Source organism: Pelobates fuscus, chromosome 2 (genome assembly GCF_036172605.1).
Source record: "Pelobates fuscus isolate aPelFus1 chromosome 2, aPelFus1.pri, whole genome shotgun sequence".
NCBI classification, from domain to species: domain Eukaryota; kingdom Metazoa; phylum Chordata; class Amphibia; order Anura; family Pelobatidae; genus Pelobates; species Pelobates fuscus.
In genome coordinates, this window is record NC_086318.1 from 395,319,414 (window position 1) to 395,337,096 (window position 17,683).

At 38.1% G+C, this 17,683-nt stretch overlaps 1 protein-coding gene across 1 annotated transcript; it reads right to left on the bottom strand.

Moving 5' to 3' along the window:
* Nucleotides 1-2,036: 2,036 nt before the first annotated feature.
* Nucleotides 2,037-17,620, bottom strand: ATF3 (activating transcription factor 3). The gene is made up of 4 exons (XM_063441444.1): nt 17,419-17,620; nt 7,734-7,976; nt 5,316-5,423; nt 2,037-4,169 (listed from the first exon to the last, which is right to left on the bottom strand). The coding sequence occupies exons 2-4, from the start codon at nt 7,971-7,973 to the stop codon at nt 3,972-3,974; spliced, it is 546 nt and encodes a 181-aa protein (XP_063297514.1). The 5' UTR covers nt 7,974-7,976; nt 17,419-17,620; the 3' UTR covers nt 2,037-3,971.
* Nucleotides 17,621-17,683: the final 63 nt, after the last annotated feature.

Genomic DNA, 17,683 nt, shown 5'->3' on the forward strand with positions numbered 1-17,683 from the left:
TAAAAGTTGTTGTGGTGCTTTCAATGTCCCTTTAATATATTTGTTGACTATGCCCAGTATTGGGGAAATATTACAGCAAGCCACACTTTTATACACACACTAATAAACACACTGTTACCAACACATAGATACTGCCACACACACTATTCACACACACTATAAACAAACATATAAACACAAACTGAGTTGACACACATACTTGGAAATGCATACAAACAGACATGCACTAAAACATTTACACACTGCTGCACATCCACACACTATACACACATACTCACACTATATGGGAATGTATATACAATTTTTTTTTAAGTACTTTTTTTTATTCGTTTCGAAGGGTGGATAATTCTGAGCCTACATGTGCTATTGATGTACATCTGGTCCTGTCTTAAATGGTTTGACTACTTACTCTGAGAGAGCATCATGGCATTCCTCGCACCATAAACACTACATTTGAAGTAAACTGCAATGTTTCTTACGGCCCAGCTCGGTGAATATGTGACCATAAAACTAACCTATTTTGGACATTCTGTTCCCGTTGTCTCTGAGAACTCCAGGTGTCTTTGTATATATACACACATTCCTTTGTCCACCTCATGTACCTTAGCCCATTTCAGAAACATTAATCTTCTTTGTATCAGCTGCCCATTTCACATTTAACCGTTCATCTCAAATCACTATGCACACTTCAGAACCCCAGATCTTCCTGATCACTGCAGGCCTCATTACCTTTACCTATATTTTTTCACAGTAGTAGTTTGGAAAATAGTGTAATGTAAACCGGACTAAGTGAAGTGATCCCTGTAATAATCTCTCTTTATTCAAATACATAATGGTGATACTTTATGTCCAAAGCAAAGGGATTTAGAGAGGTACTTATATTGGATTAATAACAAACGCTAGCATTTTGCCAGATGATTAGATTGGCAGCATCCTGGTGATGGATGTTCAGTATGTTATGTTGTGGGTTTTTTTGTTATGGCATTCATATTTTTTTTATTGAATTTTTAGAAGAGTAGTACAATGAAGGTGCGTACGAAAGAGAAGAGAAGAAACTTGAGAACAAAAATAAAAACCAACAACATGATTTAAATAAAATGGTATGGTGAATGCTATGTTGTTAAGGAAAATATGTCTCCTAAATTCTTTTTTTTAATATTTTATTTGTTTGAGGCAAATAATATCATTTTTGTAATATATTTTTCTTTTATTTTGCTATTTGTTTTACAATCTTCCTCCAGCAATGACCCCGTGTACCCTGTGTGAACTGCCATTTTCAGCGACCTTTGGTAGTAATCCGTCGTTATTCGACCCAAGATCTCTGCTGCGCACAGCCGAGCAGCTTCGACAACTATCTCGCAAAAGACACTAACACCGATCAGCCATAAGTATAATTGTTATATCGTTATCTCAAATGGAATATCCCACCACGTAATGTACGACAAAAACACATTGTTGTTTTTAACCATGTATTTAATAAAAAGTATCAAAACACAAAAACCTCAATATAGAAAAACAAAAGGCTTTAAAGTACCTTAAATTCGATAATGTGGAAGTTGGCGGTGAACATACACTAAAACATGCAATTTCTCTCACATCTGTTATATCGTGAGCAGTTTAAAACTTTGTACCACAACGATAATTAAACCTGCAGATGTTACTTTTAGTGAAACAAAAATAAAATATATATATATAGTGCTAACATGATTATTACATACATGCCAGTAAACACTCGAGTATAACAAAAAGCCAAACAAAATTACATGACGCCTGCGCCACATGTAATATATTTGGATATATATTATATATAATATAGGCACAAACATACAATAAGTCCAAGGAAGGTAAGGAGTTGAATTTAATCACTTTTAGTGCGTCTGGACAAACATACTTATCCTTGCCAATTTATTCTTTATAACAGAATCAAGAACATTTAAGGAAATTTGTCATTTGAATGGTGCAGTAATCTATGTTTGCAGCTTGCACGTTCAAATTAAAATTAATTGGGTTTTTTTTTACAATTTTCTCTTAAATAAAAAAAACTAAAAAAAAAAAAACGATTTAAAGATCTTATTTCAATTTTCCCTTTCATTAATGAATAGGCAAATATATTTAATGATATATTTAAATCTAACACTTGTAAATGTATTGATAGGTTCTGTTGTAGAATGTTAAAAACCAGAAACAATTACATTTAATGTCTGGTTGTGGGTACTTGAATGGCTGATTAGGCTGAGGTATCAAATCTTAATACGTATTATAAAATAAAAAAAATACATAAAATACGTAAGTCAATCTGCGAAATGTCCCACTGTAGAAATGATTTCAAATTTTAAATTGGATTTTATTTAACATTTTTTTTTCAAAACTGAAAATGTTCGTATAAATCCTACACACCATACTGCGATGTATGAAATGTCATGAGTAAAATCTCTGAAGGCCGTTTTACATCTGAATGTAATAATCTTTTAAGAAAATAGGGTGAAATGTGGCACGTGCTTTCTAATCATTTGAGGGGCTGAATTCTACAAACAGAGATAACAAATCAACTCTGTCAATCGAATTCCCATGTCGAAGACAAAGGGAAAACTTTATTAATTACTACTGATAAACTTTCTGGTCATAGAATATAGTCCTTGAAATAATTTTTGGGAAGTTCATGTTGCCAGGTGACAGCACATAAACCAAAATAACTGTAAAAATATAAAAAGAGCCTGGGGCTTTGCAATCGCCCTGCACGCTACCCTTTTATTCTGCTGATTCACAAACACCTGATAAATTCATTAGAAATGTTTCTTTAAGACTGCTTCATATTGTCAAAACACTGACATAACTGTATAATGTTTAACGAGCACAAATGTAGGTTTTATAGGGCAATCATATTAAATAAGAATAAAATGAGCTTTTTTTATTTTCTACTTCCGCAGTAATTAGTGTCTGCTTGACCTAGGATAAAAACCAGGCCGGTCATTATTGCCCCACAGGGTTGGAAGGGGCCTTCAGGTAAGAAGCACTGGCATGGAAATGAATGAGTATAATAATCAATTAGTTCAAATTAAATTGATTTGGCAATCATACACAGCCTGTCAGCATCGTTAATAATATCATCTTTTTACCATTACTTCGAACATATTCGAAACAACAGTGTGTATACATATACACTACCATCAGCATACAGAGCTATCCATTCGCTGTCTAAAACTGTTGTTGTTGGTGGTTTGTTTTTTGGCATTAATTCTAATACCCACAATGACACAGCAAAATGTCACCGTGGAATCACCACTGGTAACTGTGGTATAAAAAATTCCGATTTAACCAAACTGGTGTACACAATGTGTCTATCAGTTTTTTTCTCTTCCCCTTAAGAGACATTATAACAACAACTCGAGATAGCTCAGGTTACTTCCTGAAAAACTGTTATGAGTTTCAATATCTTTTTAAACACTTTGGATGATAATAATCGAGTTTTTCAAGGTGGCAATAACTTAAAATAAAAGCACATCTGTGCAATTATATCATAAAACACTGAAAATGTATTCATGTGTGCTTCTGCCTTCCAGCAACAAAACGTAAAAAAAAAATTGCACAGATAAAAAATAAAATTAAAATAAACCACAAATCATATAGCGCTGCTATAGAGATGAAACTTGTCAGTGGATTTTTGTTAAAACCCTAAAAATACACAGTATATACTGTTTAGTTATGGCTTCCAATAACAGCAGTTGCAAAAAAAAATAAAAAAAATTGGTGAACACCCAGCATTCAACCAAAAGTCCATCCTTTCACGGTTTCGGATCCAGTCCTATGACGTGGCTTGTGCACTTCATTTTTCACGTAGCTTTCTCAATCCTCGAAGCGTTCGGTAGCAACAAGGTCTCTCCAGAGCACGTCAAGTCCATTTGGCCCCAGAATGTTTTAAGAATTCTACTTGCTATACAATAGTGAGATTGTACATTGTCTCTCTTGATAGCTTAGCTCTGGAGGGTTCCATCTTTAATTTGCTGAATGAAGAGGTTTCGCTCATCTTCCGGTGTTCTGCCATTTTGAGCTCGGACGATGCAGGTAGGCCGATGGAGGTTGAGCATATATATTAAATGTTGCTTCTCGTTCTTTAGCTCTTCGATCTGGGCTTTCAGATCTGCATTGATAGATTCCAACTTCTCAGATTCCTTAAGAAAGAAAAAAAAAATTTATAAAAACTCTTTACAATCCATAAGAACACAACCCATCACTTCAATAGTTTATGTTTTTCTTTTTCAACCATCTCTAAATTGCAGAATATATTACCAGAAAAGCATTTGAAAATTAAGCAACAAAATCAAGGTATTCAAACAGCTTAAATTGTAATTCTAACATCACTAAACATTTTGAATACAGGTTATGGTGCAATTCAATAAATTGTGGTCAGACAAATTTAAATTCTTCTATGCTACCAAGAGATGGCGCTGTATGCACATGTCTACGTTCCAACTATTATTACGAAAGAAATTAAAAGAATGGCTTGGCGTTAGCATACCTCCCAATAGTTCCACAGTTACCCTATAGTCTCACCATTGTGAGCACTTCATAGAAATAGTGGAACACAATTATACTTGATCGATCATGTTTTTCTCCACCCAAAAAATCCCTAAATAATTTGTCTTTTTTTTTTTTTTTTTTTTTAAAGAATCAATTTTCATTAGTAAAATAACAGCAAATCTAATATCATATTTACATTTTTCACAGGACTGGTTGACTAGCAACAATTCCACTAACACATCCCCATCACGACTCTTAACCTCCTTTTCACCACTGAAGATTCTTGCTCCTTATTTGGGGAAGAACGTTTAAATCTTAAAATAAATGTGTTGTAAATAATGTGGTCTGTTTATTGTATAGAATCAAATAGAGTGATACAAGCCTCAGTTATTGGCAACAGAGGAAAACATACTGTATACATTAACTGGTTATTCCTCATTGATACAGCCTGATTACATAATGCCCACCACTGGCTCGTACTGTGTGTGTCTATGCAGCTGTGTGTCAATGTTTAGGAGGCCACGCATCTCAACATCCAAAGCCACCTATTCTAACATTGAAGACATGTAATCCACAAATGCAGACAGTCTGAGTATTAAAACAATGTGAGAACTGGTTTAGTTATTTAACAGGAAACCTGCATCAAACACTAACTTTTTATACATATGGAGAAACCCGAAAGAACACTGTATGGTAACATCATGGTTAGCGCACTCTTACTGGCTGTGGCGCTGTAGATAATGTCCTATTCAATATTCCTGGAATGTAATACAGTGGAGATGTATTATCATTCTTACCTTTTGCAAACTTTCTGTTCTTTCTTTCTTCTTATTTCGACACTTAGCGGCTGCTACTTTATTCCGTTCTCTCCTCCTCTTTTTTCGATCATCTTCTTCGGGGACAAACTGCAATGGACAGAACGCGGTCATTAATGATCAATAATCACTTCCAGAAATCCATGAACTTTTGGGTGCTCAACTTAGATAATATAACCACGACACAGGAGCTATTATCTAAACTAGCAGTGCGATAGCTACAGGCCAGGATCTCACTCCTCGGGTGTTAAACAATTTTTACACCTTTCCATTTAATCTACCTCCTCCGCTAGCTTATTATTCCACAGCTGAAAAACTACCCATATAATATTCATCTACATAGAACACATTTCCTCTTTCGTATGGGGCTATTCATTTTCCTGCATTCAATTTTACGTTCATCTGAATTTAGAGCGTATTTCTTTTTCTTCTGTGTTTACACGGGCACAAAGGAAAATAGTTACTGTAAAGGTGCGTGCAATGTCCCTGAGCTGATATGAATATTATCCTCGTATGACATCATTCACAGGGTGTCAGCTGTCATTGACTTGAACTTTGGCTTCCTGCAATGTAATCATTCTTGGCAGGTGACAGCTCTTCTTATAAACCAGGCCCGTGACATTGCACTCAGCATCTCAGCACACAGAGCACAGTAATTCTGCAAACGCTGATTCTGTGCACTTTTGTTACACGAAAGGGACATGAAAGTTTCAAACAAATAACTAGTTTGTCTGCCTTTTCATTTTTTTTTTTTACATTTTCTTTTGTCTCTCGTGTTTTAAAAAAATATATATAGTATTAAAGGGACCCTATAGTCACCAGAACAACTACAGCTTATTGAATTTGTTCTGGTGAGTAGAATAATTTCCCTCAGGCTTTTTGCTGTAAACACTGTCTTTTCAGAGAAAATGCAGTGTTTACATTACAGCCTAGTGATAACTTCACTGGCCACTCCTCAGATGGCTGTTAGAGATCCTTCCTGGGTCATGGCTGCCTAAAATGCATCCAAACATTCAGTGTCTCCTCCCTCTGAATGCAGACACTGAACTTTCCTCCTAGAGATTCATTGATTCAATTCATCCCTATAAGGAGATGCTGATTGGCCAGGGCTGTGTTTGAGTCATGCTGGCTCTGCCTCTGATCTTCCTCTTTGTCAGTCTCAGCCAATCATACAGGGAAGCACTGTGATTGGATCAGGCTACCACTTCTGATGATGTCAGCAGACTGCTTTTTTTTTCTGAGTCAAACAGCATGCAGAGTTACAGCTTCAGGCTTAAATACAGTAAGATTTTGCTATATTTATGGAGGCACGAGGGGCCCAGGGGGCTAGATGGTGGGTTTAACACTTTAGGGTCAGGAATACATGTTTGTGTTCTTGACCCTATAGTGATCCTTTAACTCAGGCTTCCTCAAACTCCAGCCCTCCAGATGTTGCTGAACTACAACTCCCATGATTCTCAGCCTATCTAGTTCATTCATAGAATCATGGGAGTTGTAGTTCAGCAATATCTGGAGGGCAGGAGTTTGGGGAAGCCTGCTTTAACTATTCGAACAGGTGTATTTAGCAGGACCCGTATCATTTCTACAGTGTGCTGTGCAATACCTCCATTCTTCTTAGCAGTATCAGGAAGTAATATACACCCAGTATGAATTAATCAGTTAAACACGGCTGGTAAGCTAATGGTATCAGCACGATCAGTTAACGGATTCCACATTGGGTGCAAATGATTTCCATTTACCGCCGGACAGCATCTTCATTCTCTTCCTTGGAGACAGTGAAATGTATCTCTGATCCACAGAAACACATTACAGGTTCTTCACAGAAATGAGAATTCAAAGTGAATTTTACATTTAAGGTAAAAGTAGCCAAATTCCACTTTTTTGGCCTTAAAAATAAAATTAACATAGATTTCAAAATGAATTCTTACATTAGTGAATAACTGAGTGATCTGACATCCCCACTCCAACAGGTGCGAAACCCCAAATCCATGGGATGCTGGTGCACAAGTGAAATTACTACAATGTGTACACATTATATATCAGCATGCACAGAGCAATCAGACAGTATTCTAAATTGCTCTTTTCCAAAGCACATTATATAATGCGCTCATTTATGTGCATTTGACCCAAGAAAACACAAAATTTAAAGCAGTGGTGGAGACCTCAGGATACCTGACATCAACGCAATCCTAAACTCTATGGACATTGTTGCAGAAATTCATGCACAAGGGAATATTAAAGAAAATATGAAATCATGAGCGAGAGGGACTGCATGCGTGGGATTGTGTCGTATATGTGTATTTGCATTTATTATTATTATTATTATTATTATTATTGGTTATTATTGATATAGCGCCAGCTTAACCTGCAGCGCTTTACAATAAGATTTATGAAACATACCTCGGATTTATGGATAGGCATTTCTTTGGGTCCTTCTGCTACGATGACCGTGTCCAGGGTACATGGTGCTCTGCTAGAAAAACGTTTATTCTGGATGGCAAACCGTAATTCTTCTTTTACCAGAGGTGTTAAGTTGGTGAAGTCTTCGAAAGCAAAAGACATGGTTGGAGACAAACATGGGACGATAGCGGTTGCGCTGACTTCGGCAGCAGAACCTTGTCCGGGGTGCTGGAGCATCATTTTCTGAAACAAAACAAGAGCAATTTATGTTATCAATAGCAATAGCAATAAAATTGTAGATTTGATTATATATATATATATATAAAAAAACTAAAAATTACAACCACAGCTTTCAATAATCATTTGTGTATAAATGGTCAGTTTTTTTTTTATAAACTGAACGTACGGTGTTACTGTTTCTTTAAGGGAAAACCTTTACTATAAAGTAATTTTAACTCAGGCAGTTTACATAAACACAGAGCTGTGTTTTTCTTGGTAGTTACATTACAAAGTACAAAGTTAACTAGCAATATAAATAGCACTTTCTAGCTTATAATTACACAAGCTGACAACTTTATTTTTAGTGGAGGCTAACCAATTAACAGCTCAGTTTCTTTATAGATTGGCCACTGCTGTATGCTAAGCTTTTCTTCCTTAGAAAAAGAGATTTTGTGAACTTCTCAACCATAGGAAAGAGGGATGGGGGGTTAATTAGACTTTAATATACATTTTGACAGCCGTTTCTTTTTATACAGAACAAATATTAAGAAAGCTAACCGATAGTCAATTAAACATGTTAAAAAAAAAATTGTATTTCCAAATGCTTGATTTAAAAAATGAATGTTTGAAGAAGAACAATGCAATAATAAAAAAAAAAAAAAAAATCTATATTCCTGTTATGAATTAAAACCAAGGCTGGCACAGGATTGTGTGATATGTAGTCTACAAAATTTGGGACGGTAGATTTGCCTAAACGTAATGTAAAAGCTTCTCTCCAGAGAATGAGCTTGGAAAAGTAAGAAGCCTCTCAAATATCTTTAAATTCAGTTCTCCTTTATTTCAATTTCTGACCAAATTCTGCTATTCAAATTCTGACCAAATTCTGCTATTCAAATTCTGACCAAATTCTGTCCCTCTCTGATGTATTATGTAAACTATTCTGTGTAAAAAAACATTAGGATTTTTGCTGGTCTTGATAATAATGCCCTTGCAATGTTTGGTGCATCTCGGTCTGTCCTACTCTGCTTGGAAAGCACTGACCTAGTTTTGCGTTATTCTGTCTAAATATTCAAATGTTCCCTGTTGGTATAAGGAAAATCCTTGAACCCCTTTGACTTCATTTTGCACACGCATTTATTTTCTCTTGAATAATTGTAGAGATGCAGTTACAGGACCAATGATCATACTGCTTATGCTAGCAGGTGGATCAAGAAGTAAGTCATTGAATGCAACTGGATCGAGAAGTAAGTCATTGAAATGAGATTCATAAGCAGGAGTGACCCACCATATACACCATGACATTGTAAATGGAGAGTTTTAAAGTCATTTAAATGTAACAGGAAAAAACAAACAATGTGATAACTACTGTGTGGAATGTTTGCAACATGCAAGGACACCCTGTAAATGGTTCAAGGCTTGCACATACCTAGTATACCATAACTAGGACAAAAGGTAGGTCCCTAGTAAAAGTCCAAGTCACGTTTTCTTTTACCAGCCACATGCTGGGGATCTCCTGCCTGGTCATCCCCACGTTCTTTGTTACTGGCCAGTTTGACAAACATTACATTTTATATCATAAAGATATAAATTACTATTACCCTATTTAATGAGTGCAAGAGCAGATATGCAAAATATTCTAAAAACAGCCTTGGTTCCCTTTTGACACTCTGCCCTCCCAGAGATACGTCAGCAAATCTTGTAGAAAATAACACATTTTTCACATTCTGTTGTCTTGCAACTGAAGTGAGGCTAATGGTCTGAAACTCCGTGTTCGCTTGCTGTTGTCAAGTTTTTTTCCCTCTTATGATTTAAATGTTCCCCTCTCTTGGCATGTTTGTAGATATCATGCACAATTCTTTAGGTGAAACATATATGATAAAGGAATATAGAAGCCGGTAAGACAGCTCAGTGGGCTAACGCATCATCCGTAGAATCTGTTCAACCCTTGGGTCGCAGGTTCAAGGGTTGAAGGAGACACACAAAGGGGGTGGAGGGAGTAAGACACACAATGGGGGGTTGTAAGAGATACACAAGGAAGGTGTTGGCTCAGCCCTTCATCCTTCCGAGGTAGATAAAATTAGTACCATAAAATTGGGTAATAGTAACATCCCCTGAATGTTGGGCTAAGGTAACATCCCCTGGACGTACTTGAAAACCAGAGTAATCTGAATGTACCTTTCCTGGTTAAATACTTTGCTATTCTTATTACAGCATTAGAAAGTCAAACATGTATTCCTAACTCTATAGTGTTCTCATTGCTATTTAGATATTCGGGCAAGGATTTAAAAAAGTGTATTACATAACCTATACTCTGCAGTGTGCTGGGCTGGTCATTGCAGCACCGCCTCCTCTGCTGAGATCATCAATCTTGATGATCTCAGCCAATCAATGCATCCCCATAGGAAAGCATTGCGTGGCTAGTTCGCAAGAGTGACTGGCAGGAGGTGGGTACACAGCAGACACAAAGGGGCTGGGAGAGAAGGAGACACACAAAGGGGATGGGGGGAGTAAGACACACAAAGGGGGATTGTAAGAGATACACAAGGGAGGTGTAAAACACACAATGGGGAAAAAATAGGGGATAAGATGCACTAAAGGGGTAAGACAATTAAAAAAAGGGGTTAAGAAACAAAAGGTGGATTAAAGGGGACACAGGTAAAGATGCTTTTGGATGGGTGGGTGGGGGTGGAGGGGGCGGCAAGATCATCATCGCCCGTGTACCCAAAAATCCTTGCACCGGCCCTGGATTCCAGGTTGACCTAGAGCGGGTCAGTAAGTTCATGCTGACTTACTGACCCGAATCCTCTGATCTAACTTAGCCTATGCCCTGCTATTGCTAAATTCTGAGCACTCTACTGCTCCTTACGCTGATGAAACGAGGAAGTAGGTGTCAATTTTACAGGAAAATAGCATACAATATTGAGGTGACATCACATAACTTTTATTGTGCAACATTTATGCAACAATGTTACAGCTTATTAATGAAACAAATAAAGGATTGATCTAATTATTGCTTTCTTTATTCTTAACAAGCTAATTTAATATATTGTAAAAATGACAATATCACCGCTGTGGTATTATATTTCCCAGTAGGAGAGTAGAACTAAACAGCAGCTCTACAATAAAATTAAATACATAATACATACTGCATACTCAATCAATGGTTGGAGTTTTTACGGAATTCCTTTAAAACTATGCACAAAAAAAACCTGATAAATATGTCTGCCGCTGAGACTTTAAATATTTTCGTGGTTGCTGAAGTAATTTTGGTTAAAAAAGCAATAACATTTAATATTAAAGTGAAGGCTAAATGCACAACAATCCAAAATTTTAATTTTAGGGGGGGGGACGTTCTGTAAGGGGGGTGGTGGGGGTGTATTTTATGATTGATAACAATGTCTTCATAGAAAAACAAAACAAATTTATTTTAAAGAAAAATCTATAACTCCATTATAAAATAAAAGAGAGTTGAATTTTCTAATCCACTTGTTTGCGGTTTGCCATTATTGTGGGGAATAAAGTTGGGTTACCTTTTCCTAAGCAACGGGGGGAACCTCCACTGCAGTGAAAATGTTCACGTATTACTGCTATAAAAGTATATTTGAACTTATCTCAAAGTTCAATAAACGGTCACAATTGAAATCGTTTATGTAGAAATGTGACACCCACTCCCAATCTAAAAGTATTGCAGCTTCTCCATACGTTTAGGCAGAAAACCACAAAAATGGTGATAAAATAGGGAAGTTAAAGATAAAATAAAGTTCTTATATGACAGCAGGGAATGTGTGCCTCTGGTTTTATTGCTACACTTTTGTTTTAGGATTTAAGATCTCTGGACGCTTTAAGGAGCGACCATCTATTTTCTGGGAGTTTCCACAAAAAAAAGAGCATACTACAGCCTATTTTCCGAGGATTTGCTGCATTCTGGGGGAATAAAAAAAATAAATGAGGATTTGACTGCTTCTGTAGCTTCAAATAAAACCAAAATAGGTGCTACTTTCTAAACATCCATCACGACTTTCAGAGGTTTCTAAATAAATACATTTTAAAAAAGGACAACAAATTATTACTGTGTTTTTAAATTAGTGATTTAGAACAATGCCCTCAAGTAACCCTGTAATCTTACAGGTGATTCAATGGACCCAATGAAAAATATCCCTCGTTTGGCAATGTTGGTGTTTTCTATAGCAAACGTACATTCCATCAAGCATTATATAGAACCCATCAGTAGATAGGCAAGTGCAAAGCCTGTTAGCCTGCTACAGGGACACTGTAGGCACCCTCTCAATGTCTTTTCCATTACAGATGCTGCCTTTTCATATTATTTGATACAAAAGAAAAAAAATCACATCATGCAGCAATAATGTAAAACAGTCCGCCCTAGCAAAATATTTATTATTTACAAGGACACACTACTTGATTCAGGGAGATTTCACCTACAGCAGCAAGAAGAGTTCTTTATTATAAGAACCATAAACAAATGAAATTCACTGGCTGCAAAAGTGATCAGCTGTCAGAATCAAGAGATGCCTGCAGCAAGATAGCACATACTGTATGCTGGCCAATACATGTCAGTACTGAACATTATTAAACGCTCATTCAGCTCTGACATGATTGTCATTGTGGGGTCAAGAATGAGTGTTTTCCCTTTATTGAAGGCAAAACTGGAAACTGTCTTTTTTAAAGTGCCACTGTTACCGCCTGGCCAGGGGCCAAATTCGCAAAGACCCTCAACAGGGGGGCAGGCAAGGGTGACAATTGCTTTCCTGAACCTGTCCCTCGCAGGCATGGGTTTCTTGTTCCACTAGGTACTCTTCAGGTCCTGAGAAAAAGTAGGGACTATTTTGTCTCTGTATATTTCCTCCGCCTGACTTTTTTAAACTCTGGGTGGAGCTACAGTGTCAATGAAGGATCCCGTGGTCCCGAATGCGCCAGGAATCAACATTACTCTCGCGCATGCGGGACCCCCGGATCCTCCATAGACAGAACCAATTCCCTGCAGCCGTCACAGGTGATTGACACTGTAGCTCCACCCAGAGTCTAAAAAATGTCAGACGGAGAAAATATACAGAGACATAATAGTCCTTACTCTGTCTCAGTATATTTCTTGACTGGATTGGAATTTACATTGAAATGCCAACACAGTCAGTATGAGTATTTAATAACGATTCTATCTTTATGAAATACAAATTTTTCAAGGGGGTGACAGAGCCACTTTAATTGCATTGCCTTCTTTTGGATCGTCAGCAACTATAGAGATGTGTGAAAAAGTCCACCTCGTTTAAAAAAAAAAAAAAAAAGAATTTTAACTTATACTTAAAGGAACACTATAGTCACCTAAATTACTTTAGCTAAATAAAGCAGTTTTAGTGTATAGATCATTCCCTTGCAATTTCACTGCTCAATTCACTGTCATTTAGGAGTTAAATCACTTTGTTTCTGTTTATGCAGCCCTAGCCACACCTCCCCTGGCTATGATTGACAGAGCCTGCATGAAAAAAACAAACTGGTTTCACTTCCAAACAGATGTAATTTACCTTAAATAATTGTATCTCGATCTCTAAATTGAACTTTAATCACATCCAGGAGGCTCTTGCAGGGTCTAGCAAGCTATTAACATAGCAGGGGATAAGAAAATCTTAATTAAACAGAACTTGCAATAAAGAAAGCCTAAATAGGGCTCTCTTTACAGGAAGTGTTTATGGAAGGCTGGGCAAGTCACATGCAGGGCGGTGTGACTAGGGTTCATAAACAAAGGGATTTAACTCCTAAATGGCAGAGGATTGAGCAGTGAGGCTGCAGGGGCATGTTCTATACACCAAAACTGCTTCATTAAGCTAAAGTTGTTCAGGTGACAATAGTGTCCCTTTAAGAGAACAAACGTGTTACTCAGAAATCCCGATGTAAATGTAGGTAACCATTGATGTCTAATTCAGTAAGTATCTCACCGTTTACAAACACTACATTCTGCGCTACTGAAATATTCACAACGTGGACGTCACACTGTATTCTGCTAACAAAACATATCAAGGACAAAGCAAAACACGGAATTACCCAGTGAAAATAGTATGCTTTGATCTAATTTTTTTTGTAAGTATTATTATTATTATCCAATAGTGCAATTACTTTATTTAACCCCTTAAGGACCAAACTTCTGGAATAAAAGGGAATCATGACGTGTCACACATGTCATGTGTCCTTAAGGGGTTAAACCCAATATCTCTGAACACACATCCGCACACACATATATAAAATATCAATATCTATGTAATCAAAATGTCATGTGACCAGATTATTACTGTATGCAATATTTGTTTTATAACAATTTTGAAGTAGAAGAACAGAGGGAAAGAAAGAGCACAAAATACTAATACAAAGTACTGTTTATATACCATGAGCAGAAGGGTAATTTCCTTAGTCTGTGTTAATTTTTCAGTAGTTTTATTCTTCTAAATAATCCATATTTGCTATGTCCTGTAAAATGCTATCACCATGCTGCCTTTTGAATGAGTGTGTATTTTTGTAGTTGCTAGAATGTAGCGCCACCTGTAGGTGGCATTATTAAATGACAACAGAGATAGAGAACTGAAAGTATTACCCAGCGGTTTCATCACCCAGCCAGCTGAAACATTTCAACAGCGACAGGCAGACAATGAGCTACTGGCAGTGTGTTATCAGATGGCCAGTCATACACAGGACATGCTGCTCACACACTCACAGCACACTCTGTCTGATTCTATCCACTCTGTCAGACAGCCTATAGAGGATCTACCTGTTGGTTATACAGGAGATCCAACAAACCTTCTCTCTGTTTATACACAAACATATGTATCAATAATAGGTTACTATGTATAAAAATAGTACTCAATGATTTATTTATCTAAAATTGTCCCAATCTTTTACGTGCCTCTAACCAGCTGTACGTGTACATGCAAAACATTTATAATAATAATAATAATAATAATTAATTATTATTATTATATAGCGCCAGCATATTCCGCAGCGTTGTATATAAAACAAAAATAGAGATGTTGTTTCGTTCCTATATATAAACACCCCCTCCGTGTAATAAACAAGATTTACTCCAAGATTTCATTTCCTGCTATTCAGACAAAGTTGTAACGAACTATGAAAAACGGGTCATAGAGGGTTAATTCTGCTTATCCATGCCTGTGTTCAGAAACCCATTGAAATCCATATTAAATGGTCTGATTCAATAAGGCAGGATCGGTCTGAGGACCAGGTAAAAGTTGGGGTACAGACAGTTATAGAGTGATGGAGGGAAGAGAGGGGAGATATTTATTTTTGTTCTCCCGGGGTACAAGGTTAGATTAAACAGCATCCACAAATTATAGCAGGTATGTGACCCGCAGAGTATAGCAGGTATGTGACCCACAGAGTATAGCAGGTAGGTTACCCAAAGAGTATAGCAGGTAGGTGACCCGCAGAGTAAAGCAGGTAGGACAGCCGCAGAGTATAGCAGGTAGGACAGCCGCAGAGTATAGCAGGTAGGTCACCCACAGAGTAAAGCAGGTAGATCACCCACAGAGTATAGCAGGTAGATCACCCACAGAGTATAGCAGGTAGGTCAGCCGCAGAGTAAAGCAGGTAGGTCAGCCGCAGAGTATAGCAGGTAGGTCACCCACAGAGTATAGCAGGTAGATCACCCACAGAGTATAGCAGGTAGATCACCCACAGAGTATAGCAGGTAGGTCAGCCGCAGAGTAAAGCAGGTAGGTCAGCCGCAGAGTATAGCAGGTAGGTCACCCACAGAGTATAGCAGGTAGATCACCCACAGAGTATAGCAGGTAGATCACCCACAGAGTATAGCAGGAAGGTCAGCCGCAGAGTAAAGCAGGTAGGTCAGCCGCAGAGTAAAGCAGGTAGGTCAGCCGCAGAGTATAGCAGGTAGGTCACCCGCAGAGTATAGCAGGTAGATCACCCACAGAGTATAGCAGGTAGATCACCCACAGAGTATAGCAGGTAGATCACCCACAGAGTATAGCAGGTAGGTCACCCACAGAGTATAGCAGGTAGGTCACCCACAGAGTATAGCAGGTAGATCACCCACAGAGTATAGCAGGTAGATCACCCACAGAGTATAGCAGGTAGGTCAGCCGCAGAGTAAAGCAGGTAGGTCAGCCGCAGAGTATAGCAGGTAGGTCACCCACAGAGTATAGCAGGTAGATCACCCACAGAGTATAGCAGGTAGATCACCCACAGAGTATAGCAGGTAGGTCAGCCGCAGAGTAAAGCAGGTAGGTCAGCCGCAGAGTAAAGCAGGTAGGTCAGCCGCAGAGTATAGCAGGTAGGTCACCCACAGAGTATAGCAGGTAGATCACCCACAGAGTATAGCAAGTAGATCACCCACAGAGTATAGCAGGTAGATCACCCACAGACTATAGCAGGTAGATCACCCACAGAGTATAGCAGGTAGGTCACCCACAGAGTATATCAGGGATGGTAACCACAAATAGTTCAATTCCCAGGAAGTATCTGTGCGGTAAAAGTATCACATCCCGCTGGATACACAGATATAGAGCAGCGTGGAAGGGACAATGCTTCAACTGAGGTAAGTAGTAATGTGGTGAGTCACTCAACATGACTGCGCTGGACTTCACAGAAAAGAAAGCTAAGAAAGGGGTGTGGGGGGGAGACACTCAATGTAACTCAGACAAACAGTGCAACTAATAATCACAGTATAACTCTCACAAGCAAAGTCACACACACAATGTAACTCAGACAAACACAGTGCAACTAATAATCACAGTATAACTCTCACAAGCAAAGTCACACACACAATGTAACTCAGACAAACACAGTGCAACTAATAATCACAGTATAACTCTCACAAACAAAGTCATACACACAATGTAACTCAGACAAACACAGTGCAACTCTGACCACAACAGTGTAACTCTTACAGTCACAAACCCAATGTAGCTTTAACACACACACACACACACACTGTAACTCTAGTCACAGTATAACTTTAACAAACACAGTATAACTAACAAACACAATGCAACTATAACACACACACACTGTAACAATCGTAGTATAACTCTAACAAACACAATGTAACTCAAACGCACACACACTGTAACTGTAACAATCACAGCATACCTCGTACAAACTCAATGTAACTCTAAAACACACACACACACTGTAACTGTAACAATCACAGTATAACGATAACAAACAAAATGTAACTCTAACACACACACACACACACACACACTGTAACTGTAACAATCACAGTATAACGCTAACAAACAAAATGTAACTCTAACACACACACACACACACACACACACACACACACTGTAACTGTAACAATCACAGTATAACTTTAACAAACACAGTGTAACTCTAAAACAAAGAAAGCCAACTCCACAAAGAGTTTATCAAACATCCCATAGCCCAGGAACCCCCTGAGAAAGTTGGGGAGCAGGAGCCCACCTACCTTGGTGGAGCTGGTGGTCTACTGTTTAGGATATGATGAAGGCAGACAAAGCCAGAGGCAGGAGTCCAGCGTGTGAGTGTGTGATCAGAGCCTCCTGTCTCTCTCTCCCCCCGGCACTCACTATACTACTGGCGGAGTTGCATCACCTCTTTATATAGCGGAGGGGGCAGTTCTGGAATGCTGACATCATTCTATTAATAGCAGGCAAGCTCTCCCTGCTGGTGATGCAAGCTAAGGACCATCACAGGAGGAGGAGGGTCCAGGG